The sequence below is a fragment of the Mauremys reevesii genome, linkage group 1 (assembly GCF_016161935.1).
Source record: "Mauremys reevesii isolate NIE-2019 linkage group 1, ASM1616193v1, whole genome shotgun sequence".
NCBI lineage: Eukaryota > Metazoa > Chordata > Testudines > Geoemydidae > Mauremys > Mauremys reevesii.
In genome coordinates, this window is record NC_052623.1 from 143,308,898 (window position 1) to 143,336,327 (window position 27,430).

Here is a 27,430-nt window from a genome sequence, read left to right on the forward strand (position 1 = left end):
TTTTTTTTTTAAAGAGAGTGTGTGCGCGCACGCGCGCAGAGGGAGGAAGGGCAGGGATCATCTCTATACTCATAATTGACAGGATTTAAAATAAATGGCAATCCAAACCATCTCTACATTCTAGTTTCAAGTCATATTTCAGAAGGGTTTTGCTGCATAGTATGAACCCAACGTTTATCCTATAACACAGAAGAAAATGATCTACATGCAATTTAAAAAAAAAAAAAGATTGACTTTATAAAGAAAATGTAAAACGTTTTCAAAATGTTAAGCCTGGATTATTCAGATATTTGAGCAGTCATTATGGCTCAGATGCTAAATTGCTTGCTTTTCAGGGGTCAAAACCCATGCCTGATCACACTCAATGTATAGAAGCAGTAGGTTCGGCACTGTCAGAGGTGCTGTTCTTTGGATAAAATAATTTGAGGTGTATTTTTCTTGTCTTTAGTTGATGAAGTTTTCATGACGCTTTACAAAGAACAACAGAGGATAAACCCCAGTCTTACAGTACTATTAATATCAGTCTAATTATTATAAAATGTTTTCTGGTATCTCATTTATGAAAGGCATGACATAAAGCTACATCTTATTTTATGCAAAGGACAACTCATTTTTAAATAATTTGTTTTCATTCATTATGTTTATTCTTCAGTAATTGCACTCACCTGAACAATTGAATGAACCCCAACAGTCTGCATTGCCTGGCTTTCATCATCTGATGCAATAGCAACAAAACTGAATCCCCGAAAAAGCTGATGTGCATTAGCACTAGGTGGAATACCAGGTGAATCTGAAAAACAGAACAGATGTCTTCAAGAAGACTTCTTTCCAATTTATTCAAAAAATCCCAAAGCAGTAAGTAATCAGTATTCCTAATATGCACTGAATAAAATGAGCATAAAATCATAGTTTTAACACTGGAAAATAATTTCACACTATAAACCGGTTTGGAGATTGTTAATTACATAAAGTATTTTTGCATCCTCAATATACAAATGCACAAGTAATGAAGTGCCATTCATATCACCTACAGGCTTATATAAAATCTTTCATATAATGTAGTCAGTCAAAGCTAACCAGATAGAAGACAATTTATGAAAATTAAAATGGCTGAAAGTTTCTTCTACTTTTGAATACTTAAATTACAGTTAATTATTCTCTCACCTTTCGGTGTTTTTGCTGTAAATTCAGGATCAAAATAAAATGTATCCTCTGGCCTGCCAGTTGCAGGTTTAAACGGTGGATGAATTTCTCTTCTGTATAATTTCTAAAGAGAAGGCAGTGGTGAAAGTGAATTAAAAATTATTATAACAATTATAATTTCCTTATAAAGAAGCTCTTTTACTAAAGTACTCACATTCCAGTCTATTGTGGAGAAAAATAAATGCCTCTTAATTTCTTCAACTCCATCTGGACCTGCCCCTATTATTAAAAAAGGGGAAAAACGCTGTGAATAGTTTATTTACTGTGAAGAACTACTAGCGGAAATAATTATTTTTGTCTGAGTATTTTACCTAATCTGTTTGCAGGGTTTCGTTTGAAGAGCATTCGGAGAAGACTCTGTGCTTCAGGACTTAAAAATTGGGGCATTCCAAGTTTGGCTCTATACAACAAAAACACATTAATAGCATACACATGTTTTTAAGCAAGAATCAACTATTTACTTTTTTCTAGTCCTTCACTCTAACCACATCAGGCAAGTTAACACCATTGATAATTTGGCTTCAGACATCAGAACCAAAATAAAGTGCTGTCAATCATGTAGACATATAACCTCAAACTTCCCTATTCCAGCAGTGTAATATTTCAAGTACTGGACCAGGAACATAAGAGGCCGAGGTAGTAGGAAGGAAAATAGGTGTTGATGAAAAGGCTTACAATTAGTTGTTTTTTATAATTAACTGTTACCAGTCTGTGGCAAGTAAGCCAGTCTCCTTGACAAAAAGAAAAAGAAGTCCTGGGAGGAACTCTGATCTAAGAAAATGGCCAAAATTTGGGATGCAATTTAAATATCCATGTAATACTGCAGGCAGGAACTGCTGAGTTAGAAGACACAAGTAGGACATATCCTGAGACCATTAGAAAAACACTGAATGCTCCCCTCCCGGCAAAGAGGCAAACAAGTAGGTGGCAAGAAAAAGCAGTATCTGGTATAATAGTGGATGTCCTGATACCCGCAATGATCAGAGTTTGGAAAGAGACCATTTTGTCATGTACGTGTCTAATTCTTTTTCCCTCATTTCACCAGTTTGTCAAGTCCTGCCTTATTTTCAAAATGAAAAACTAGAATACGTGACAGTAAAGGGAAAGATGTGAAGACAAATAGTATTTAGCCCTCTATTTTAGAGTCATCCTTACTGCCCCCAAGACCTCTTATAGTAATTTTCCTGACACAACACAGACCTGGGAATTTTTTTGGGGGGTGGGGGGGATTTATTACCCCTTTTCAAGTCAACTTATTTCTTGCATCTCTTGTTCTCCTTCTGAGTTTTTAGTTTTGCCTTTTCTGTACTTCTATTTTCTCACAGTATCCCAAGCTCCTCACACTACCTTTCTTCTCCCCATCTAATGGTGCACACACATCTATCATATCTCAATCTGTACCCTCCTTTTTCATTAGATACTGTGGTGATGGGCATGGTATAAGAGACTGGGATCCGTTACCTACTGTAACTATGGTTCTTCGAGATGTGATGCAGATGTGTATTCCAAATATGGGAGTATGCGCCCTGCTCACCAGAGACTTTTGCCTAGTAGTACCTGTAAGGGGGCATGCTTGGACCTCATGCCTTTAGCCCATCCCCTGGCTATATGAAGCAGTGCTGCCAGACCCCACTCAGTTCCTTTGTACCAAATATCCAGGGGAAGACTGATACAGAAGGGATTGAGGATGGGTCATGGAATACATGTCTACGTCACATCTCAAAGAACCACAGATACAGTAAGTAACAGTTTCTTTTCTTTGAGTAGATGCAGATGTATATTCCAAGTAGGTGACTAGCGAGCAGTACTTCCATCTGTAGGTGGGTTTCGGAGGTTACCTGAGTAAGGACTGCTCTTCCGACATTAACATCTGCTCTGGAAGAAGCAGAGATCACGTAATTGTCTGTAAATGTATGTACGGATGACTATGTGGCTACCCTACAAATGTCCAATATGGAAATGTCATTGAGGAATGTCACCAACGTTGCCTGTGCTCTCACTGAATGTGCCCATATCTGCTGAAGTGGTGTAGCCGACACTGTCTCATACGCAGTCTTGATACAAGACGTTATCCATCTAGAGATAGTCTGCACAGAGACTGCTTGACCCTTCATGAGGTCCGCATATGATAGGAACAGGCGACACGAAGCATGAAACTGTTCAGTCCTGTTCAAAAAAAGCTAGACCAGTGGTTCTCAACCTGTGGCCCAATCAGCACAGAGCTGCGGCCAATGTGACATTCTCAGGGCCATACAGGTAGCATTGGATGCGTCCCACAATGGTAAAAAGGTTGAGAACCACTGGGCTAGACAGCGTCTATCATCTAACGTATGGAGGTGTTGTTCCTCCAGGGAGGAATGCGGCTTAGGGAAAAATACAGGCAAGTACACACGTTGGTTCAAATGAAACTGAGAGACCACCTTGGATACAAGCTTCAGATGTGGCCGGAGTGTAACTTTGTCCTTGGAGAACTGTAAGGAGGCCCAGCCATCAGGGCCTGTAACTCACACCCCCTCCTTGCACAGGTACTGGCTATCAAGGATGCTGTTTTATGAGACAAGAAGGGCAGTGGTCAGGAAGCAAGGGGCTCGAATGGAGTCCCCATTAGAGCTGCTAAGACCGTGTTCAGGTCCCACAAGGGGACTGGCTCTTGGACTGGAGGATGCAGGGAGAGCACTCCTTTCAGAAATCTCATCACCACTGCATTGGAGAAAGCTGATTTCCTTTGGATAGGTGGATGAAATGCCAATATTGCTGCCAAGTGTACTCTAAGAGAACTGAGTGCTAAGTCAAATTCCTGAAGGTGTAGCAGGTAATCCAAGATATCCTGGATAGAAGTCTCCACTGGATGGGTCCCACGGGCCAAGGACCACATAGAAAATCTCTTCTAATTTGCCAAGTAGGTCGTTCTAGCGGAAGGCTTCTTACTGTTAAATAGGACCTGTTGGACAGCCTGGAGCAGTGCTCTTCCTCCTTGATCAGTCATGCAGCAGCCACTCCGTAAGGTGAAGGGACCTGATCGCCGGATGCAGAGTGCAGCCGCAGTCATGTGTGAGGTCAGGAAGGAGAAGTAGCAGCAGCATGGGAGGCTGAACTGAAAGGGCGAGAACCAGCACTGCTTTGGCCATGTCAGGGCAATCAGGATAAGCCTGGTTCAATCTGCCTTGAGCTTGGTGATGACATGGGGAATGATCAGGATAGGAGAGAATGCGTACAGCAGAGTCAACTGCCAGTTGCAGAGGAAAGCGTCAGAGAGGGAGCCTGAGCTGAGCCCCTTCCGAGAGCAGAATAGATGACACTTCCTATTTTCCCTCATCGCAAAGAGGTTGACTGTGGAGCTGTCCTTTGGATGATTTTCACAATGTGGGGTCTCTAACTTCAGGGACCATTTGTGGCTTGGGGAGAAAAACCTGACATGATCTGTGAGGCGATTCTGGACTCCTGGTAAGTGGACAGCAACCAGGGTGATGTCCTCTTTGATGCAGAATTGCACAGGTTGATTGCCTATAGGCAGAATGATCTGGAGTGGGCTCTCCCTTGTTTGTTCACATAGTACACCATGGCGGTATTGTCGGTGAGTATGTGAACCACTGAATGCCTGCTGCGGTCCCGGAAGGCATGACGTGCATTGTGGATGACCTTAAACTCCAGCACGCTGAAGGCCCCTGACCCGCAGTGGAAGGCAGTAGCACTTTCCGAACTGAAGGGCGATCTGTGGCCTGAGAAAGGACTTGGTACTGAGTCAGGCTTCAGGCTTGTTCAAGCAGGTGCTGCTTGAGGGGAAGGTCTCATGCCATCTGAGTCATCTTTTTAAATAATCTACAGATTGAACAGCACACTTGAAGGTGGACTTTGCCAAGGCAGAGCAAGCACCTCCTGTAGGGTCACTGTTAGGAATTGCCACTTCATATGAAGGGCAATGCTTGAACGCTGGTGAGGGCGTCACCAGGGAGCACTACCGCTACGCTATAGTCTAAAACTTTTACTCTAACACTAACTAACTAGACTATATACAATAAAACTAGGCTAAGAGGACGAAGTGCAAAGCTATGAAATGATAGCCACACAGAGCTCTGATTCTAGGTGACAGCCAGTGAGAAGGAACTGGGGGGGGTGGGGGAGAAATGGGGGCTTGAGGCAGTGCTGTCTCATATAGCCAATGGAGGGGCTAAAGGAATGAGGGCCACCCCTCTATGGATACTACTAGGTAAAAGGCTCTGGCGGGCGGGGTGCACAAACACCTACTTGAAATACACGTCTGCGTCTATACGAAGAAAGATGCAATTTCCTTCCCCGCCCCCCTTAACCTGTCTCCCCATCACATCCCAAAGTTTCTTCCATTCCTCTACACTTCCACAAGGATCCACAACACAGACTACAAGAGGGTATCCAACTTCCCTCTATTCTGAGGGAGAGGTGCCATCAGCCAAGCTACTTGCAGGAGAGTGCCACCTCCCCACTACCTCATATCACACTATTAATCAGGTCCTTAGTAAGTTACCAAATTTCCCATCTCCTCCTGCACAGGAGAAGTTGGAGAAAATCTCTTCTTTCTCTATTGGCTCTTCAGTATTGTAGTACACATTATGAAAAAGATCAGTTAACTGGTGATGATGGTGCTTGATCATCAGCTACTCCTTTGGTGATCATGAACCTTTAGTAGTTAACATCCTCGCATGTGCATTTTCTATGCAGTGCCTTTTACTGCACTCATCCTACAAGATATTTCCATTCATGGCTGAACAGCAGTTGAGCGATAGACAGTAAAGAGCAGGGTGCTGCTGCCTGACGGCTGCTGAAGGACAACCATGTGGACTTGTAGCACAAGAGAGCTATTGCAGGCCACAGACCAGGAGACCTGATGTGTTGGGATTATATTGAAAGATTAAAAATTACTTTTTAAATAGATCATCATCCAAGAGAGCTCCTCAAACTAGAACGTGAGGCTTGGTCTACACTACAGAATTACGTCAACGTAAGGCAGCTTACGTCAACATAATTATGTTAGTGTCTACACTAGAATGCTGCTTTCACCGAAGTAAGTGGTCTGCTACATCAACATGACTCCATCTCCATGAGAGGCATAGCACCTACATTGGTGTAGTTAGGGCAATGCAGTGTCTATATAGATGCTGCATTACTTGCTTCAGCTGTTGGCTGTCATTCTTGTCAATTTCACAACTGTCTGGCTCAGAGCAGCAGCAGGGCTTGCAGCTGGTGATGTGAAATTGACAAAAATGTCAATTTCACTGCTGGTAGGCTCCCTGCTGTGAAACTGATCCTGGTGCTGGGCTCACAGCTGGAGCCCCAACCCCCTACCCTGGGGTGGCAGCCCAAGTTATGAGCCTGGCATGGGGCTCAATTTTACAGCACAGAGCCTATGCAGTGAAATTGATATTCTTGTCAATTTCAGGGCTCCAGCTGTGAGCCTGGGTTGCTGCTCTGAGGTGCAGGCAGCTGTGAAATTTACAAGAATTTCAATTTCACTGCTGGTAGGCTCCTTGAGCCCATGCCAGGCTCACAGCTCAAGCTGTCACCTTGGGGTGGGTGTGGGGCTCCTGCTGTGAACCCTGTTTGGCTGTCAGCACCCCTCCTTCAGTCAGTGCAAGCACACCACCGACAGAAGCAGGGTAGTGTGGACAGCAATAGCCAACTGAAGTACTGTGGTGGCTGGAGGTTGACCTAAATTAAGTAGTGTAGACCAGCCCTAACTATGGCAAGTCAAGATGGGAGACTGACTGCTTTGAGAGAACCAAATCTGTGCCTAAAAGCAGAAGTGTCACTGACCTTCTGGAGAAGTAGCTCAATGGACAAAGAGAGAGAATCCAGTTGAAACTCCAGAGTTTTTGCATCTACCAGATGAAGTAGTGGATCCGACTGTACTAAGGGGCCTGTAGTTGCAGGACATAACTCCCTTTCCTTAAATTGCAGCGACTAGGACTGTCATTGCTTGTTTTCTGTTATGGCACAGGACCCTTCTGTAAATCCTCAATTGGCCACTGCACACAGCAGAAAGCAAAAATGACTACTGTTAATGGAGAGTTTCTAGGTTATACAGCTGCATGAGAGACAGCAATCTTGTCTCCAGTTGCTAATAGGTGGAGACAAATCCTATACAAAAGCACTGGATAGGAAAAGAGTTGCATACAAAATTAATCTCATTACTGCAAACTATGATTCCTTCAAATGACAAAACTTCTCAATTTTAAACAAACAAAAAACTTTCTTGGTCCTGTCTTGAAAGCAAAGTACCCAAGCAAATGTAAGTGCACTGTAGGAAGAGTGCATTGTGTGTGAATTTAAGGGGAAGAGGAGTAGTAGTGAAGTAATGTGCCTCAAACAGTGCACAGTGGAACATGTGTTTCGTACACCAGTCCCACAATTGTAAATGGTTCTAAGAGTATTTGGGAGGAGAGACATGAGACAGTTCAGTACTACATTTCTTTATTTTATAATCACATTTTTGTACAATAATCTCAATTAAACAATATAGTTTCAAAGTTGAAATTAAAATCTAGAAGATGAAAAGAATAAGAGTATAGGCAAGGGAGAAACGATGTGTGCTCAGATGAGATATGAAAATAGTTGGAGAGTCAATTAGCCAGAAAGACATAGGCAGGCAGAGTATAGAGAAGACTCTTGCACCAACTGAAAAAAGGCAGCACTGAAGGATAGAGAGAAATCCTATGTGGATAAGCAGAGTAAGGGATGTAAAGATGTGGTGTATGAGAGGTAGGCAGAAACAAACCCAGTTTTAAAAAATGAGGTGGGAGATTTGAATTGACTCCTGAGATTTATGGGGGAAGCAACTGTCTCAGGCTGGCCTTGATGTATGGTTTTGTGCTTCTCGTACACGATACTCCTGGGGGAATTCTCATAAAAAAATTAAAAACTCTGCGCACAATATTTTACAATTCTGCAAAATTCTGCATATTTTATTTGTCAAAATAATACTATACAATCACACCAGTTTCAGTTATTTTGGTAATTTATTTCAAAATACCTAGCAGCAACTATATATGGTCAGTCTACACTGCCAGCTAAGTCGGCACCACTGCAATGGATGCCAGATCCACTTAATTGACACTGCTGCAAAGACGTGCTAAGTCAATGGGAGAGTGCTTTCTTGACGATGTCTGCACTCCACCTCCCCAAAAGATGGAACCTATGTCGACGGGAGAGTGTCTCCCATCAAAATAGCATGGTTTAGACACCGCTATAAGTCGACCCAAGTTACGTCAACTTCTGTTACGTAACTTATGCAACTGAACTAGTGTGACTTAGATTGACCTACAGCGTTAGTGTAGACCAGCCTGATGTCTGTAACAATACAGACAAAAAATTCCTTGAGGAGTAGAGTTAAGGAAACCCTTAAGACAACTCAGTTCCTGTTTCTCTCTCCCCACCCCCCAGAGCCCAGCAGGTGGGCCAGGCCAGACATCCACACCTCTCCACCCAGAGCCTAGCTGCAGGGCAACTTGCACGCACCTCCTCCCCACCAGAGCCCAGCTACAGGCCCACCAGCCAGATACCCACACCCCCTACCTCCCAGAATCCAGCTGTGGTACCCCTCCCCAGCCCAGACACACACACTCCCTCCCTCCCAGAGCTCAGGGATACAGAGGGAGAAACAGCCTGATGTTGGGTCCCGGGCTTATATGGAGTTTCATGCACACCGCCTCCTTCCTTTAAGGTGTGCGGGGAACTGCAGCTGCCTGGTAGCCTCCAGCTCCCTTCCCTGCCCCCAGCAGCAGCATCTACCTGCAAGCTGGGCTCTGCGGTATCCAGCAGCTCTGCAGCCCATTTCTGTGGTGGCAGGAGGGGGAGGAAATTCTGCACAAAAAACATTAATTTCGGTGCAAATTCTGCATTGCACAGTGGTGCAGAATTCCCCCATGAGTAACATGAGGTGGGCAGCACTGCTGGAGTTCGGAGCATTAGAATTTAGCAATAATTAAGATTAACAGAAGATGACACGAATGAGGATTTCACCCATGGGATTTCAGCCAATGGCATAAACTGGAATTGATAAATAGATTTACAAATGTAAGATGCAGAAGGAAAAGGAAACTTCAAGGCCAAGGATGGCATGTAGAAAATAAGCAAATGGGAGAGCTGAGCCAGACAGGGAAAGAAAAGAGATAGATTATGTTTACTGATGCACCTCTTTGTCTGAAAGATATTTAGCAGAAGGAATCTGAGAGGAAACCATAAATTTAATTTTTCAAAACAGCCTGTCAATGGACAGGGAGGAGTCATTAAAGCTCTCTAATGATACAATTTGGAATCAATTTGTAAGTCAGGGGTTGGCAACATTTGGCATGTGGCCCTTCAGGGTAATCCGCTGATGGGCCATGAGACATTTTGTTTACGTTGACCGCCCGCAGGCATGGCTTCCCGCAGCTGCCAGTGGCCGTGGTTTGTCGTTCCCGGCCAATGGGAGCTGTGTGAAGCGGCATGGGTCAGCAGATAACCCTAATGGGCCACATGCAGAAGGCTGCCAACCCCTGATAAGTAGCTAAGACTGAGGTTAGAGATAAAATGACAAAAGGGGGAAAACAGAGTGAGGGATCGAGAGCTGAGCCTTGTGAGACTTCCCAGTGGAAGGGTCTTAGCACGGAACAGTTAAAGAGAAACAGAAATAGTAGTTTGATAGGTAGGAATGCAACCCTGATAAGAAGAAACTAGAGATTCCTTCACAAGTAAAGACAGAGTCTGGAAGGGGAAGAGTTCCACAATATCAAAGATTGTACTGAGATCAAGGAGAGACAGCAAGTCTTTGTTAGCAGAAATAAGATTAACTACACAACGGTAAGCAATTTCCATGCTATAGCTAAAGCAAACCCAAAGCCCATATTGAAAACAGTCAAGGATACTGTCAGCAAGATGACTCAAAAGGTTAGAGATCGCGCAAGTTCATGAGGGTCAAAGGTGGATGCAGATTTTGGAAAGCTGGGGGAAAGGTACCAGGGGAGAGCAAAGTTGGCAAAGGAGGTAGTGTAAGGAGCAGGGGGAGGAGAAGGGAACAAACAGGAAAAGATAAGGGAGACTATTTTAAAAGATGGAGTTATGTCAGAAATGCGTAGGGTGCAATAAAGAGGAAGGCAGAAAAGGATAATGAAATATCATGGGCACAAAATTGGGGAGAAGGTGGAGTTCAAGAAGATATTGTTATAAATTAGGGAAATATTAGATTAAAAGGATGATATGAAATTATTTGCAACTGGTAAGGGAAAGGATTGGAGGAACAGGCAAATTAGGTGGGTGGAAAAGGGAATTTATAAAGTGGAATAGGTATAGGGAGTGAGGATTTACCAATACCTTGGAAAATGAGGGAGAAGAAATTAGATTTGCAGCCTACAGGGCATCCCTGTAGAAAACATAAGTAAGAGTGTACTCACTTGAGAATCATAGTCATGGTTTCTTTTCTGTCTTTCCCTTGGAAAGGTAGAGTACCCGTGAGCATTTCAAACTGTACAGAGTAAAATTTGCATCAATTACATTAAAAGACTTGGACAAAAGTAGTTTTATAAAAAATTAGGTTAACAGAATAATCTTTTAAAAGTCATGAATATCAACAATTAAGACTTTGCAAAGCAACTGCTTGTGCTACAAGTTTTAATTATTGCAAACATCTGGAAGCACTTACTGAACTTCAGGTTGCAAAACAGTTCCCATCATATGACTCTGTGTTCACACACTTCTAACTTTATGAAAAATTCACCTTTTCATCAGCTGTAATTCTCTATGCTTGTTTTTTCCCCTAAATACAACTTTCTTTGGGAGCTTGAGTAAAATAACTTTAGTTATCTGACAGGTTTCAGAGTGGTAGCCGTGTTAGTCTGTATCAGCAAAAACAACAAGGAGTCCTTGTGGCACCTTAGAGACTAACAAATTTATTTGGGCATAAGCTTGCCCACGAAAGCTTATGCCCAAATAAATTTGTTAGTCTTTAAGGTGCCACAAGGACTCCTCGCTGTTTTTTTTAAGTTATCGGAGTTTTTCAAGGAGACAAAAAATACAGTTTTCCCAGGTAAAAAAATATTGCCAGATGTCTAAATAATGGTGAAACAATGTAAATTGTCTTTACTAGGGAAAAAAAAAAGTAGTTGGATAATGAAGTTATTCACAATTAAAAAGTGGTTATTGCATATGTATGGGGGAATGTATGAGGACTTGCACTTAGAAGACCTGTATTGTACATGCACACACATTTTACAATGCCTTTTAATGGGCAACCACCACTTTTAAAATACTGTTCTATTCTGAAAGTGACTGTATAAAAGAGCTTTGAAGTATTGGAGCTGTGTTGGTCCCAGGATATTAGAGAGACAAGATAGGAAGAGCTCTGTGGAGCTTGTCTCTTTCACCATCAGAAGTTGGTCCAATAACAGAAAATGCCTCACCCACCTTGTCTGTATAAATGAGGCACATTCTTAGTCTACAAACCTGGTCTCTCTGTATTCAGGTTCATACCTGCTTTGAAAAAAAAAGTTAACTACCTTTTACTCTTGCAAGCACTATAGAGCCAACTGTGTCCTGCTATTCAGGTTCATAAATTGTTTAAATAATTGTTTATTAATCTCCAATTGCCAGGCCAATTTCATCTCCTGTGCAGACTCATTGGACGCAATAAAGTTGCATGGTATAACTGAGGGCAGACATTCTATTACTGTGGATGATTCATGAGATAAAAAGAATATAGCTTGTGATGTTAACAGTCAGAAAAATATCTTTTTATTTGTAATCTGAACAAATATGACCTGCAACACAATATGGTATCACATAATGCCATTTTTACTGTCACCTTTAAGAGTACAGTAAAAGTACACTTTAAGCAGTTGAAGTATCTTAAGTACTTTCGTAAATGCACACTTGTCAAATTATGTAATCATCAGTTTTAGCACTTATTCCACTGTATGGCAGTTTAAGTCATCCTATATATTCAAGGTAGTTTAAAAGGTTAAATCTTTCAGATGTTGTGAGGTTGTGTTAGGTGCTTACGTAACTGTAAGACAGTTCAAGTGCTTATGCCTTCAAGGTTTTTTGCTTCATAAAACCTAGAGAATTTAATTTAAAAATATGTTAATGATGTTTTATGGTTGGTCACTTAAAATCACCAAGTCATGAAATGATAAAGTTCAGGTTTGAACACCTATGTTAATGTAGTCATATTGCACACACAGTATCTTCTATTCCTGATTTGTCATTATGGCCCAAAAGTTTGAAATTGTAATCAGGAATTCTGAGTGAACAATAACCTGACTACATATGCAATTGCAGTAGTCTCAGATACAAAATATGCAAGTACAATAGCACTCATGCCGTTCTTAAAACCCATGCCTAAATAGCTAGCTTTTTATAAAAATTATTTCATAAAACATACAGGGATATGAGATGCTGCCAACTTAACATAGCAGTTAAATCCCACCCTAAACTGTTAAATTTTGATAATTACAGTGTCTAGCACACATACACACTATGTTTGGTAGGTATGTACATGCAAGTGCATGCACACACACACTGCTTCTTGTAACTGATGCAAAGTAAAAATAAACATGATGTGTGGGTGGGCAAGCACACACTGGTGAAGGAAATGACATGATGGGAAAAATTACTGTTATTGGTGAGATCATCAGTCTCCTCTATAGTTTTAAGTAGAATTCCAAGTACTGCACGCCTGGCCTACCATCTTCATAAGGGACTGCAGGAACTAAGGGGCAATTTGTTTTATTAACCGGTTAGTAAGAACTGTTTTATCACAAGAAGCTACTGAACAAACAAGTTTTAACTATACTGGGCAGAGGCTGAAATAACCATGAAGACTTCTTGCACTGAGTTCCTCAAAATAAGCAAAGTAAGATTAACTGAACATCCATTTGGATAGCTCATGTTCTGAGATAAATTAACCTAAGGCCTCAGAGATACAGGCTACAAAAACAAATATTTTATGGAAAGATACACTTTATTTCAAATACTATGGAAGTTTGTCAATTTTTTAAGTGTTAGACTTCTAAATTCACCCTCCTGCAAATCAACAAAGTATTTATAAGAAAAGTACAATTGGACTCTAAAAATGACATTCAGTCATGTTTATTGACAGCTCAGGGTTTCCAATTTTAACACATTCAGTTCAAGCATAAAAGATTTTTTTTATTATTATTATTTTAGTTACCAGCTCTGCAAACTCAATCTGGGATCTAAAACCCCAGTTATGTTCTTTCTAGCTCATTTTCCATCAATACTAAACTACAATCTGATTGCAGAATCTTAGTATTTTTCTGATGCCAAAGCCAGAAAAGAATACAGATCACCCTCACTGCGTATGGGCTGCACAGTGCTAGAAGTAGTAGTAAAAATGTATTCTTGTTAGTCAAGTCTGCCGAGATGACTCTGACAAAACACAAATGTAAGATCTCTTCAGTGATCAGGTGCCTTTTTTACATTCATTTTCCATACCACAACAGCATTTTACACATTCAAAAGGTAATAGGTTGTGTTTTCAGATCAAATAATAAAGAGTCTCCTTGCAGAAGCATCAAAAGATAAAACATCTTTCATTTTTAAAAACATCATTTGATCTTAATGTTAAAAAAATCATACAATTCTATACTTTAAAAATCATTGTATTTGGCATTCCTAAAATTTCAAACATAATCCCTTTTTCCTTTTCAAAAATACATGCATGTGTTATAAATATTTTAAAAAATCCCAGTCTGGTAAAAAATTTTCATTTTAATGGAACTTACTTTTTTACAGATGAAAGTCTAATCAACTCAGTGCAATTGTAAATTCTGTCTCCTTGCAAATAAAGCAGCGCCCATTATTCCCTGTTAGTTTGAAACTGAGATGTCAAAAGTGATCAGAAAATTTTACTTCTAAAAACTACTTTTTCTGTGATTGGATTCAATTTTGAAGTTTTAAAATTTGAAACCATATGGAAAATATTTTTCCCTTTTGAAAAAAGACGGTTACTCACCGTTGCAACTGTTGTTCTTCGAGATGTGTTGCTCATATCCATTCCAGTTAGGTGTGCGCGCGCCGCGTCCACGTTCGTCTGAAGACTTTTACCCTAGCAACACTCAGTGGGTCGGCTGAGCGCCCCCTGGAATGGCGCCACCATGGCCCCGGATATATACCCTAGCCGACCCACCCACCCCTCAGTTCCTTCTTGCCGGCTACTCCGGCAGTGAGGAAGGAGGGTGGGTTTGGAATGGATATGAGCAACACATCTCGAAGAACAGTTACAACGGCGAGTAACCGTCTTTTCTTCTTCTAGTGATTGCTCATATCCATTCCAGTTAGGTGATTCCCAAGCCTTACCTAGGCGGTGGGGTCGGAGCGAGATGTGGCGGAGTGCAAAACCGCCGAGCCAAAGGCCGCATCATCTCTAGATTGCTGGACTAGAGCATAGCGCGAAGCAAACGTGTGGACCGATGACCAGGTCGCTGCACGGCATATCTCCTGGATTGGTACGTGGGCCAGGAAGGTGGCTGACGAAGCCTGAGCCCTGGTAGAATGGGCAGTGAGGTGGCCCGCTGGGACATGGGCTAAGTCATAGCATGTGCGTATGCACGCTGTTAGCCAAGAGGAGATCCTCTGCGTGGAGATGGGGAGGCCTTTCATACGGTCCGCCACTGCCACAAAAAGCTGGGGGGGGATTTACGGAAGGGCCTTGTGCGATCAATATAGAATGCAAGCGCCCTGCGGACATCTAGGGAGTGTAACCGCTGCTCCCATGGAGAAGAATGAGGTTTGGGGAAGAAGACCGGGAGGAAGATGTCCTGATTAGTATGGAAGGCCGAAACCACCTTAGGGAGAAAAGCGGGATGTGGCCGCAATTGAACTTTGTCCTTATGAAAGACAGTGTAAGGAGGGTCTACAGTGAGTGCTCGAAGCTCGAAGACCCTCCGGGCCGAAGTAATGGCCACCAGAAAAACTGTCTTCCATGATAGATATAACAGAGAGCAGGTTGCCAGCGGCTCAAAGGGCGGACCCATAAGCTTGTTTAGTACTAGGTTGAGGTCCCAGGTGGGGGCAGGGCGACGAATTTGAGGGTAGAGGTGCTCCAGCCCTTTTCAAAATCTAGCGACCATCGGGTGAGAAAACACGGAGTGACCACCCTCTCCAGGATGGAAAGCTGATATGGCAGCCAAGTGAACCCTCAGGGAAGATATGGCAAAGCCCTGCTGTTTAAGGTGCCAGAGGTAGTCCAGAATGACTACAATGGGGGCCTCCGAGGGAGTAAGAGTCTGTGATGCACACCAGGCTGAGAAACGTTTCCATTTGGCCAAGTACGTGGACCAAGTGGAAGGTTTCCTACTACTGAGCAGAATATGCTGCACAGGGGCGGAGCAGCACAACTCTGAGGTGTCTAACCATGCAGGAGCCATGCCGTGAGGTGGAGGGCTGGAAGGTCCGGGTGACGGAGACTGCCGTGCTCCTGCGTTATAAGGTCCGGGCAGAGCAGGAGGGTGATTGGGGTGGCTACGGAGAGGCTGAGCAGTCTGGTGTACCAGTGTTGCCTGGGCCACGCTGGAGCAATCAGTATAAGATGAGCTCTGTCCTGTCAGAGTTTTAACAGGACCCTGTGCACTAGTGGAAACAGAGAGAAGGCATAGAGCAGCTGGTGCTTCCACGGGATGAGAAATGTGTCCGAGATCGAACCTGGTGAATGACCCTGGAACGAGCAGAACACCTGGCACTTCCTGTTTGCGCGAGACGCGAATAGGTCCACCTGGGGAAAGCCCCACTTGCGGAAGATCGAATGGATAATGTCCGGTCTTATGGACCACTCGTGACACAGGAAGGATCTGCTCAGTCGATCCGCCAGAGTGTTCCAAATGCCCGGGAGAAAGGACGCCACTAGGTCTATTGCATGGACTATGCAAAACTCCCATAGTTTGATGGCCTCGTGGCAAAGAGGGGAAGATCGGGTCCCTCCCTGCTTGTTTATGTAATACATGGCCGTTGTGTTGTCCGTAAACACGGAGACACAACGGCCGTGGAGTAGTTTGTGGAATGCATGGCACGCGAGGCGAACCGCTCTGAGCTCTTGGACATTTATATGGAGGGACAGCTCCTCTGATGACCACAGCCCTTGGGTGCGAAGGTGACCGAGGTGGGCTCCCCAGCCGAGGGATGACGCATCTGTCGTCTGAGACAGGGTGGGCTGCGGTGGGTGGAACAACAACCCCGCACACACCATGGAGGGGTTCAGCCACCAGTCGAGGGAGCACAGTGTACTCGGCGGGATGGGGACTAAAGTGTCCATCAAGTCCCTGCCCGGGCGGTACACCGAATTGAGCCATGTCTGAAGAGGGAGGAGGCGGAGCCTGGGGAATTTGGTGACATACGTACAAGCCGCCATGTGGCCTAGGAGACCAAGGCAAGTGCAGACCGAGGTCGTGGGAAAGGTCTGCAGACTGCGAATGATCTCGGCCATCGCCAGGAATCTTGGCTGAGGCAGACAGGCCTTGGCTAGAGTGGAGTCCAAGGTAGCTCCTATAAAGTCCAATCTCTGAGTGGGGACCAAGGTGGATTTGTCCACGTTGAGCAGTAGGCCGAGACGTGTAAATAGGTTGCGTGCCAAGCGTACATGCAGTCTGACTTGCTCCTCTGAGGCTCCCCTGATGAGCCAATCGTCCAGGTATGGGTACATGTGAAGCCCTTGACGACGGAGGTGGGCGGCGACCACTGCCATACATTTTGTGAACACGCGAGGGGCTGTGGATAGGCTGAAGGGGAGGACTGCAAATTGGAAATGCCGATGGTCGGCTACAAAGCGGAGGTATCTCCTGTGCGGAGGAAAAATGGCTATGTGAAAGTAAGCGTCCTTCATGTAGAGGGCAGCATACCAGTCTCCGGGATCCAAGGACGGGATAATGGTCCCCAGGGAGACCATGCGGAACTTCAACTTTATCAGGAATTTGTTGAGGCCCCGTAGGTCTAGGATAGGCCTGAGACCGCCTTTTGACTTGGGGATCAGGAAGTAATGGGAGTAAAATCCTTTGCCCCATTCCTCCTTTGGCACCTCCTCTATCGCTCCGATGGTGAGAAGCGTATGGACCTCTTGTAAGAGGAATTGCTCATGAGAGGGGTCCCTGAAGAGGGACTGGGAGAGAGGGTGGTAAGGCGGGGTTGAAGCAAATTGGAGGTGGTATCCTTGCCTCACGATGCGCAGGACCCAGATGTCCAAAGTCAGGTGGGACCACACAGGGAAAAAGTAGGAGAGGCGGTTGGAGAAGGGAGAGAAAGGATCCTGAACGGGAAGTGGTATGCTGTCCTCGGGCATACCTTCAAAAGGACGACTTTGGACCCGCCGGTGGCTTGGAGGGGCCGTGGCTTTGACTCGTTTGTGGACCTGAGTAGCATCTACGTCCACCGGGCCCTAGGCATCTGCCAAAATCCTGTCTCTGCCTAGGCACAGAGTAAGGACGGAAGGGCTGGGGGTGGAAAGTGCGACGCTGGGTCACGGGGGTATGCATGCCCAGATTTCGCATGATAACCCTGTTGTCCTTTAAACTCTGGAGTCTAGGGTCAGTCTTCTCCGAGAACAATCCTTTACCATCAAAGGGTAAGTCCTGGATGGTGTATTGGAGTTCCGGAGGAAGGTTGGAAGCCTGCAGCCAGGAAATGCGCCCCATGGTGATATCGGACGCTAAGGTTCTGGCTGCGGAGTCCGCCGTGTCTAGGGAGGCCTGCAGGGAGGTCCTGGCCACCTTTTTCCCTTCCTCCAGGAAGGCTGCGAATTCCTGGCGGGAATCTTGGGGAAGCAACTCCTGGAACTTGCTCATCTCCGCCCAGGTGTTGTAGTTGTAGCGACTCAGCAAAGCTTGCTGATTCGCTACCTGAAGCTGCAAGGCACCCGCCGAGTACACCTTTCAGCCCAGAAGGTCCATCGTCCTGGCCTCCTTGGATTTTGTAGCCGGGGCTTGCTGTCCATGGGGCTCCCTTTCATTAATGGACTGGACCACCAGGGAGGAAGGAGGAGGATGTATATACAGGTACTCGTACCCCTGGGATGTACTTACGCTCGACCCTCTTTGCTGTTGGCGGAATGGAGGTCGGCGACTGCCACAAGGTGTCTGCATCGGCTTGTATAGTTTTAATAAAAGGCAAAGCCACCCTAGTGGGTACATCAGCTGAAAGAATGCTGACAACGGGATCCTCGACCTCAGGAACCTCCTCCACCTGGAGATTTATATTCAGGGCGACCCTCCTGAGGAGGTCCTGGTGAGCCTTTAGGTCTATCGGAGGCAGGCTCAAGGAAGAAGTGCCTGCCACTGCCTCATCCGGCGAGGAAGAAGACGAGACACCGGGAACAAGGGGGTCCTGTACCACCTCCTGGTCTTGTGGTGGTTCCTGCTCAAGTGGCGTCGGTGACGCGGACGGTTGGGCCAACTGGTTGTCTGTGCCCACTGGTGGAGGGCGACTAACTGTGGCCTCTGGTGCCCGGTGCTCCGATGAGGCAGCACATGAGGGGACTAAAGGAGCACCCTGGGCCTGGTGATACGCCCAAGGTGTCCAAAAGGGCCACTGTTGAGTACCCTGCGCTTGGGGATGGGCTTCTTGAAACAGACCTTCGGGCACATCCGCATCGCGGTCCTGGGAGTAATAGCTGTCTGCGTGGGATGCCGCCGACGGATGCCTGGATGGCCATGGAGGAGCAGAGAAGCCCTGGGTGGAAGTCCCGACAGATCTGGTACCCCTGTGTACGGGGGATCAGTGCTGTGGAGCATCCCGGTGCCGAGATCGAGACCAGGACCTTCGACCAGAGCAGTGCCGGGAGGTTGACCGGGATCTGGAATAGCGGCGCCGTGAGCAGCTCTGAGGTGAACGGTGACGGGAGTGGTGCTGGGACCTGGAACGGTGCCGAGAATAGTAGATCGGCGACCGGGATATGGAGTGGTGCCGCGAGTCTGACCGGTGCCGTGCAGCGGAGCGGTGCCGGGACTGCGAGCGGCGCGAAGAGCGAGAGCGGTGCCAGGACCTGGATCATCTGCGGGACCGCGATCTGGAGCGGTGCCGGTCAGGGGCGCTGATAGAAGCTGGGCGAATCAGGGCCGGCTTTCCGATTGACTGGATCACCCTCACCGGCGGTGCTGGGGGTGGTGGCGGTGCCGGTTCTGTCATCGCAATCAGGTCCTTCGCCACTGAGCATACCTCCGGAGTGGAGGGTATGATGAGCTCAACCACGACAGGTGCCGGGGAGGTCACAGGTGCCGGACTTGACAGCCCTTGCTGGACCGGAGTCGACGGCGCCGGCTTAGTAGGTGCCGCGGCGGGAGCGGGCGCCGGGCGGTGCAGCTGAGCCATGCCCTTGTGCCGCGCATCGGGCGGTGCCGGAGCGGCAGGGGCTTTAGCCTTCTTTGCTCTTGGCGAGAGCGAGCGCCTCAGGCCTGGCTTCAGAGCAGGCGACGTCCGGTGCCGAGAGGGCTTAGGAATACCGGTGCGGCCCGGTGCCGAGGAGGAGCTTCTGGAATCAGATTGAGCCGCACTCAGTGCCGAGGATGGAGGGGTGAGAGCTGCCTCTATAAGGAGCTGTTTAAGTCTGATGTCCCGCTCCTTTTTAGTGCGTGGCTTAAACGACTTGCAAATTGGGCACTTAGCTGTCAAGTGCGACTCGTAGAGGCACTTCAGACAGGAGTCGTGTGGATCTCCTGTGGACATCGGCCTGTGGCAAGCCGAGCATGGCTTGAAACCCGGGGAGCCGGGCATGTGCTCCGGTCCTGGTGCGGGGAGGGGGCTAAGCCCCGAACCCGACTAAACTCACTAACTAACTGAACTACTAACAACTAACTACACTTATCTAAATATATCTACAACTATATACACAATACTGAACGAAAAAACTGAGAATGCTAGAGAAGTGGAGGTCAGCTATGCCGCGCTCCACTGTTCCAACGACCGACACGGGCGGTAAGAAGGAACTGAGGGGTGGGTGGGTCGGCTGGGGTATATATCCGGGGCCATGGTGGTGCCACTCCAGGGGGCGCCCTGCCGACCCACTGAGCGTTGCTAGGGTAAAAGTCTTCTGACGAACGTGCATGCGGCGCGCGCACACCTAACTGGAATGGATACGAACAATCACTCGAAGAAGAAGCAAGCTTTTCTGAACACTTTCATTTTTCTATCAGTCTCAGTTAAGAACAGTCATAGGAACACAATATTCCATTCAAGCAAAAGAAAAGAGGTGGAATGATATCTGTGATGTGATGAGATCTGGTCCATGCCATTGATCCAAACTGAACAGTAGTGCTAATTACTAATAACTTCATGTGACTGGGTTAAGCCAGTCATAACCCACCTTTTGCTATGATTTCCATTCACCAGAAACCTACCATTAAAACACCAAAAGACCACCAGTCTGCACTCTGTGTGTGACCTCGTCGATTAACTACCTCTGGTGCCATATATTCTACTGTCCCACAGAAGGAATATGCTTTCTTTTCGTGATCAATGGACTCTTTGCTTAAGCCAAAATCTGGAAAAAATACAATCTGAAATGAAATGTTCCTACTGGCTAAGAATTTCTAAGCATGCAAATATAACTAACACAAAAGCTATAAAACTATGAAAAAAGTCACAGTGGTCATATCACTTTTTTTTTTTAAAACCAGATTTCTTATTTAAATAATACCACTTCATTTAGTCCATGTTAAATACCCCCATTTGTTCTGCAAAATTACTTGCAATGCAAAAGAAAAAAAAATTCAGATTTTACTATATTCCTTTAAAAAAAACCAAACATTCAGACAACTTATGAATTAAAAACTTTTAATAAACTGGAATTTATTTTTTACTTACCTGTCAATTTGATATGTCCTTCTTCGTCAAGAAGTATACTAAAAAAAAGGGGGAGGGGCAGTTTAAAGTATCTTTTAACCTTGTTTTAGAAAGTGTATTGACAATCAAAAGAACTTTAAATAAGAATAGAACTTTAAAGAGTAACATCAACAAATAGAGACATGTAACAATGAAAATCTAATAAAACTACTGGTTAGAAGAATAATTTCGGAATTTACAGTTATAGAAAAAGGATCTATTTTAATAAAGTTACAAAAAACATGCATTCAGTGTGTTGTTTTCTAAGGCCCCATTTCTACAAGCTGCTCTTCTCAGATAGACTCTTGGGTCTGTGCTGGGCAGTTTGCAGGATCAGAACCTAACAAAAGCCAAGAAATTTAGAAGTTGTGTCTCAACCCTTAACAAAAATATATCTGTAAAGACAAAGTCACAATAATAAAATAGCTAAAGATTTCTGTGGACAACTTTTTTCTCCTCTGATTCTTTCTTAGTAAAGAACGTGAATGAACACAGAATCTGTCTCTTAAGAATTCCACGTAATTGAAAGGTATTTGCTAGTAGCCCACATGGCAGCTCTTTAATCCTGAATTTTCTATCCACAATACTCACTGAGCAGGGAAACTTATACACAACATAGAATATTCTAAGGACCAACACTGTTTCTTTGAAGCATTTTTAACATAACAAATAGCTCTTATATAGTGCTTTTCAGGTGTATTATCTATCTTTGGAGTTTCAATGGAAGTGCTAACAACTTTAAATGGATGCTGTCAAGTTCCTTTTAATCCTATACTTAAAGCTGTGCTGTGTTGCCATTTACTTTTATGCTTTCTTTGGACTTGATCTTGTAATGTTCTTCTGAGTGCCTCCCTTCAGATGCTAAGCATCCTCAACTCCACTGAAAGAAAGAGTTTAGAGTGCTCAGCATGCTATAGGATCAGGCTCTCTCTCAGAATTAAGAGACCGTATACATTTAAAAGAATAATTCATAGAGTGGGAATGAGGACCTCAACCAAAACTCCTAAATAATTTTGACCTTTGCTAGTTAACTCTGAGACAGACACGCCCAAGGCTGAAGCCCAAGAACAGGAAATCTACGAAGGACATATCATTTATTCAATGAACAATTTCTAGAAAGTATAGTGTTTGATTTCATTTTTTATATTTTAGCTATAATTATTAAAACATTTATTAAAAAGGAAACGGTAACAAGATTGAACGGAGTAATTTTTAAAAACAGTTTTATTATCCTAAAAGCTCTAAAGTTCCCCTTCCTTGATATTTTTTATCCTTTTACTTTTGGCAAACAAGTTTTCCCCACTTCTGTATTTTAAAAGGATCACAAACTAACAACATTTAAAATTCATTCACTTTCCTGTTTGCACATGCTCCAACTACGTAGGAACCATCACAGATCCCACAGAAAAGGTGGTTTTGAAAAGTGATTTATTTCTCAGACTGGGTGTGGTATTTTTTAAGTATCTGGAAGACATTCCTCACCAGCTTAGAAAAATGTTCTTACCAGTAAATGGTATTTGTTTGATGAAACCAGCTCAGTTTACAATTTAACGAGTTTTCACTCACATCATAGTTGTATAGACATAAGCAACCAACGGAAAGTGCAGGAATTTAGAACATAATGTGTCCCCAAGTTCCTCCTGAGCATACTACTAGTCACTGCCATAGCACTAATTAGAGTAGTTACAAATAGGACAGAAGACACGTGCCTTGGTGAAAGCACAAGTTATCAGGTTAAAGAAGAGCTCCATTAGAATCAACAAGGAACATGTATGTAAAACCAAAAAAGGCCAAAATGAGGTGGCATTCTGCAAATAACACTGTCCTAAACACAATACCTTTCAGAAAAGGGGCAGGTACTAGTTTTAGAATGAACACAAACAATTCCACTGAAAGTTTGGTCATTGTGGACTGAGCTGGTTTCATAAGAATACAACCATTTCTGGGTAAGAAAAAGTATCTATTCTTTGAGTAAACCAGCTTAGTCTATAGCAATCCCATCTCCACATGGAGGAATTACTTTTCAAGAACAAAGTCAAAGACAATGCTACCAAAAGGAGCACTCGGAGTAGATAGATATCTAATTCTATAATGCATAGTAAGGGCATACATGTGAAACCAAACTGCCAGTTTGAAGTCCTCTTCCAAAGCAACACTTTCTCTCTTCATTAAGAGGCATAGGAACTACCATACTGAATCAGACCCGTTGGCCATCTAAGCTAGTATACTGTCTCTGACAGTAGCCAGCACCAGATGCCTCACATGAAGGTGCAAGAAGCCCTGCAGCAGACACATATGAGATAAACTGGTGCTTATCAAAGTCTCATCTGAACCCCTAATAGTTACAGACTGGCTTGTGCTAGGAAGCATGAAATTTTAAATTACTTCAATTTTTTTCGTTAACTGTAACCCTGGATATTCTTGTTATCCATATAAATATCCAATCCCTCTGAATCTTGCATAATTAACCTTGAAGCAGTAAGTTCCACAGTCTAATTACATGTGTGAAAAATTATCAGTTTTATTACCCTCATTGAGCAGAGGTTTTCACTGAGCTGTCCGCAAAGATGACCAGATACTTTTTCTTCAATTGATACTGTTAATTTAGAACCCAGTAAGTTATATAAGTAGTGCTAAGCTTTCCATGCTATGTGCATTAATTTTGCATTTATTGACACTGATTTCAATTTGCCATCATGTTGACCATTCACATAGCTTCTGAAGTTCTGCAGTGTTTTCTTTGGATTTGTTTCAATAATTGAGTGTCATATGCAAATTTTGCCCTCTCATTGCCTGAATGTGTCTAAGGGAACGCATCCCATAAGGAATTCATTCTAAATGAATGTGTCTGCAGGTGGGCTCTTGTAAAATATATGCATCAGAAACACGTTCTGATCCATCTGACTAATCATTTCTATGAGCATTGTGACCCTTCTTAGAACCTACACAAAAAACAAAAGCATTCACTGACCCTCAAATCCTGGGTCCTACTGATATGGAAATTCAAGGCCCTCCTGACATCCAGGGAATGAAGGCAATTCTCCATAACAATGGCAGAAAAAGAGGGGGAACCACCAATTGATTTTGATGAAAAGTGGTAGGACACCTATAAACAAAAAAGGGCAGAGAGTGAAGAGCCACCTTGTCTTTAGGAAACATAGTTTATAGAATTTGATATGCTGGAGTGGCCAACTACAGAGAGTTTGCCAGCCCTGATTAAACTGACAGCTAAAAATAAAGGGTCTAATGGGAGGTTTAATCCATAGCTGTACCTGAAAGAAGTTTTTGTAAGGAGCTGCAAACCCATAATAAATGGGTATTCTGTGAAGGCCAAGATTTGCTGCCTCATGAAATGTATGGAAAGTCCAACCTGAAAGTCTAAACGAACCTGAAGAATGTGAACAAGGATGGGAGTCACCATGTAGTCTCTATGTCCTGGAACATATAAAGGAAGAGATTCCATACTCTTCAAAAGGACATCATACCTGGCTTAGGCCACTTGCAAACTGATTTACATTTCCTGCAAAGCAATGGGTTTCGAGTGCCACCGGATTTCTTTATGTACAGTAAAACAGCAGGAGGGACTCCAGGAACACTTGGTTTGTTAATTCAAATAAACTACAACAATGAAGTTGTCTGTCTAGACTAGGAGATCTTTCCTGGCAGAATTCCCCAGAGGGGAAACAAAGACTTCGCTAAGCTCTAATCTTTTAAACATTTAATGGAGCTGGATTCTAAGTGAGACCACTTCCATTAGACCAACTTATTATTTTGTTATTTTACTAGAGGCCCCAAAATAAGACTACCATCCTCTATCTTGCCCTCCCCCCAGCCACATGTTCCTAACTGGAAAGATTCACATCTCTGGTCAAAACCACTCACCAGAATTTTTGCCTAGGCAAGTTCCTTTTAGGGAGATGGGAGCGTTAAACTCTGACCTTAAGATGAGTACTTACTAATTAGGCTGGGACCAAGTATGATTGACTGCAGCTGTTCCTGATTTAATCTTGAGAGTCCAGAAGTGGAAGTGAGGCTAAAGTATCACTTCAAGACAGGGTCCAACTAGCTCAAGCTATTCCCAGGAGAAGCAGACAATATTGGAAATTTGAACCCAGGTAGTTTGCTTGACTTTCCTCTAACAGGATGATTCTATCAAGATGTGTCCAGATATTGGACCTGGAGGCAGGCTAACCTTTTCAATAAAAGCAGGAAAATATTTATTCTTTAAATGTCCTGGTCTAGACAAAATCTGTGTAGATATGAACTGCTAGTCTATGCTTCCACAGGTGTGCTGTCATTACAACCAATGGCTTCTTAAAGACTTACGGCACAGAGGAAAGACTGATGTGGAGAGCAAAATATGGGAGATTCATTTTTACTTCAGAAGAGTTAAAGTACCATTAAGTCTCAAGAAATGGAGATATACAGCTAGACATTCTGCATGTCAATAGAAGTCAGAGCGTTTTTCAGGGCTATGGTAAGGATCACTGACTGGGTGGGATTCCATCTTGAACTATATATGAGGTTAAGAATATGCCACCCTTCCTTGGAATCATTGCTCACAGTGAAAAATGGAATAACTAACCCAGCATTGCTTATGTGAGTGCACAAGTCTTGGCACCTGTTGCCAGAAGGTGCTGAACAGTCTTTAGAACTACTGACTCTCTTGCCAGCAGGAGTGAAAAAGTGTAACAAAGTAACAGATGCTGAGAAGGGATACCCATGTAATCCACAAAGAAGATGGCTATCTTAACCACTTGTGACACTTGTCCATATGTGCTTTACATAAAAAGGGTGACTCCTAATCTGTAGAGTTTTCAGGTTTTCCACACAGTCATAGGTCTTGGAGAAATGGGAACTGGGCTTCCTGTCCCCTACCTCTTGCTGTCATGCCTCTTCTGCTACAGGATTATTAATTTTATCTTCTGATCAGTTTATAGAAAACAGAGCATAATCTGAAGTTATGTCAGAGATGGAGACTTCAGAATTTTATTAAGCGGAAAGCACATGGTTCTTATTCTTTTTTAGTCCTTAAGAACCTGATTAAAAAACTCCCCAGAAAGTCTGTCCCTGAAGTAAGAAAGAGCCATAAAACTATATTTAGCAGAATTGTTCCCTCCTTCTCTAGGACTTAGCTAGAAGGCTCAGGAAGCCAGTATGAGGACACCAACAGCTATGGTGGGAAAATGGATGGAATCCTCTTAGGTATCAGAATTATTTAGAAGATATCAAGACTTGTAGGACATGATTCTAAGGCCTGGTCTACACTACGCGTTTAAACTGAATTTAGCAGCGTTAAACCGAATTAACCCTGCACCCGTCCACACAACGAAGCCCTTTATATCGATATAAAGGGCTCTTTAAACCGATTTCTGTACTCCTCCCCGACGAGGGGAGTAGCGCTGAAATCGGTATTGCCATGTCAGATCAGGGTTAGTGTGGCCGCAATTTGACGGTATTGGCCTCTGGGCGGTATCCCACAGTGCACCATTGTGACCGCTCTGGAAAGCGATCTGAACTCAGATGCACTGGCCAGGTTGACAGGAAAAGCCCCGCGAACTTTTGAATTTCATTTCCTGTTTGCCCAGCATGGAGCTCTGATCAGCATGGGTGGCAGTGCAGTCCCAAATCCAAAAAGAGCTCCAGCATGGACCATACAGGAGATACTGGATCTGATCGCTGTATGGGGAGACAAAACTGTTCTATCAGAGCTCCGTTACAGAAGACGAAATGACAAAGCATTTGAAAGAATCTCCAGGCTATGATAGACAGAGGCCACAGCAAGGACTCAGCACAGTGCTGCGTGACAAGCGTAACGGAAAGCCAAAGAATCAAATGGACGCTCATGGAGGGGGGACTGAGGACTCCAGCTATCCCACAGTCCCCGCAGTCTCCGAAAAGCATTTCCATTCTTGGCTGAGCTCCCAATGCCTGAAGGGTCAAAAACATTGTCTGGGGTGGTTCAGGGTATATCTCGTCAATTTACTACCCCTCCCCTCCGTGAAAGAAAAGGGAAAAAAAATCGTTTCTCGCCTTTTTTCAGTGTCACCGTATGTCTACTGCATGCTGCTGGTAGACCTGGTGCTGCGGCGCTAAACAGCAGCATCCCCTCCCCTTCCTTTCCTGATGGCAGACGGTACGAAATGGTGGAAAACCGTCATCATCCCGTGAGTGCTCCTGGCTGGCCTTGGTGAGGTCGGCCGGGAGCGCCTGGGTAAAAATGGGAATGACTCCTGGTCATTCCCGGCAGATGGTACAAAAGGCTTGGTAACCGTCCTCATCATAGCAGCGGGAGGCGGCGCTCCTCTCCCCCCCACCCTTTAATGTCCTGCCTGGACTATCATAGCAGCTGGAGGCTGCCTCCCCCTCATTTTATCTCGCTAAAAAGTCAGTGTTTTAT

At 44.3% G+C, this 27,430-nt stretch overlaps 1 protein-coding gene across 2 annotated transcripts in view; it reads right to left on the bottom strand.

Annotated features, from left to right (window-relative positions):
- Positions 1-27,430, bottom strand: part of RPS6KA3 (ribosomal protein S6 kinase A3) — a 136,915-nt gene that overhangs the window by 34,861 nt on the left and 74,624 nt on the right. For both annotated transcript variants that reach the window (XM_039540503.1, XM_039540494.1), the window contains exons 8-14: positions 21,013-21,050; positions 20,547-20,689; positions 10,605-10,675; positions 1,515-1,603; positions 1,358-1,422; positions 1,165-1,267; positions 666-790 (exon numbers count right to left, since the gene is read on the bottom strand). In XM_039540503.1, coding sequence (XP_039396437.1) covers positions 666-790; positions 1,165-1,267; positions 1,358-1,422; positions 1,515-1,603; positions 10,605-10,675; positions 20,547-20,689; positions 21,013-21,050 — 634 coding nt within the window. The remainder of the gene's footprint in view (positions 1-665; positions 791-1,164; positions 1,268-1,357; positions 1,423-1,514; positions 1,604-10,604; positions 10,676-20,546; positions 20,690-21,012; positions 21,051-27,430) is intronic.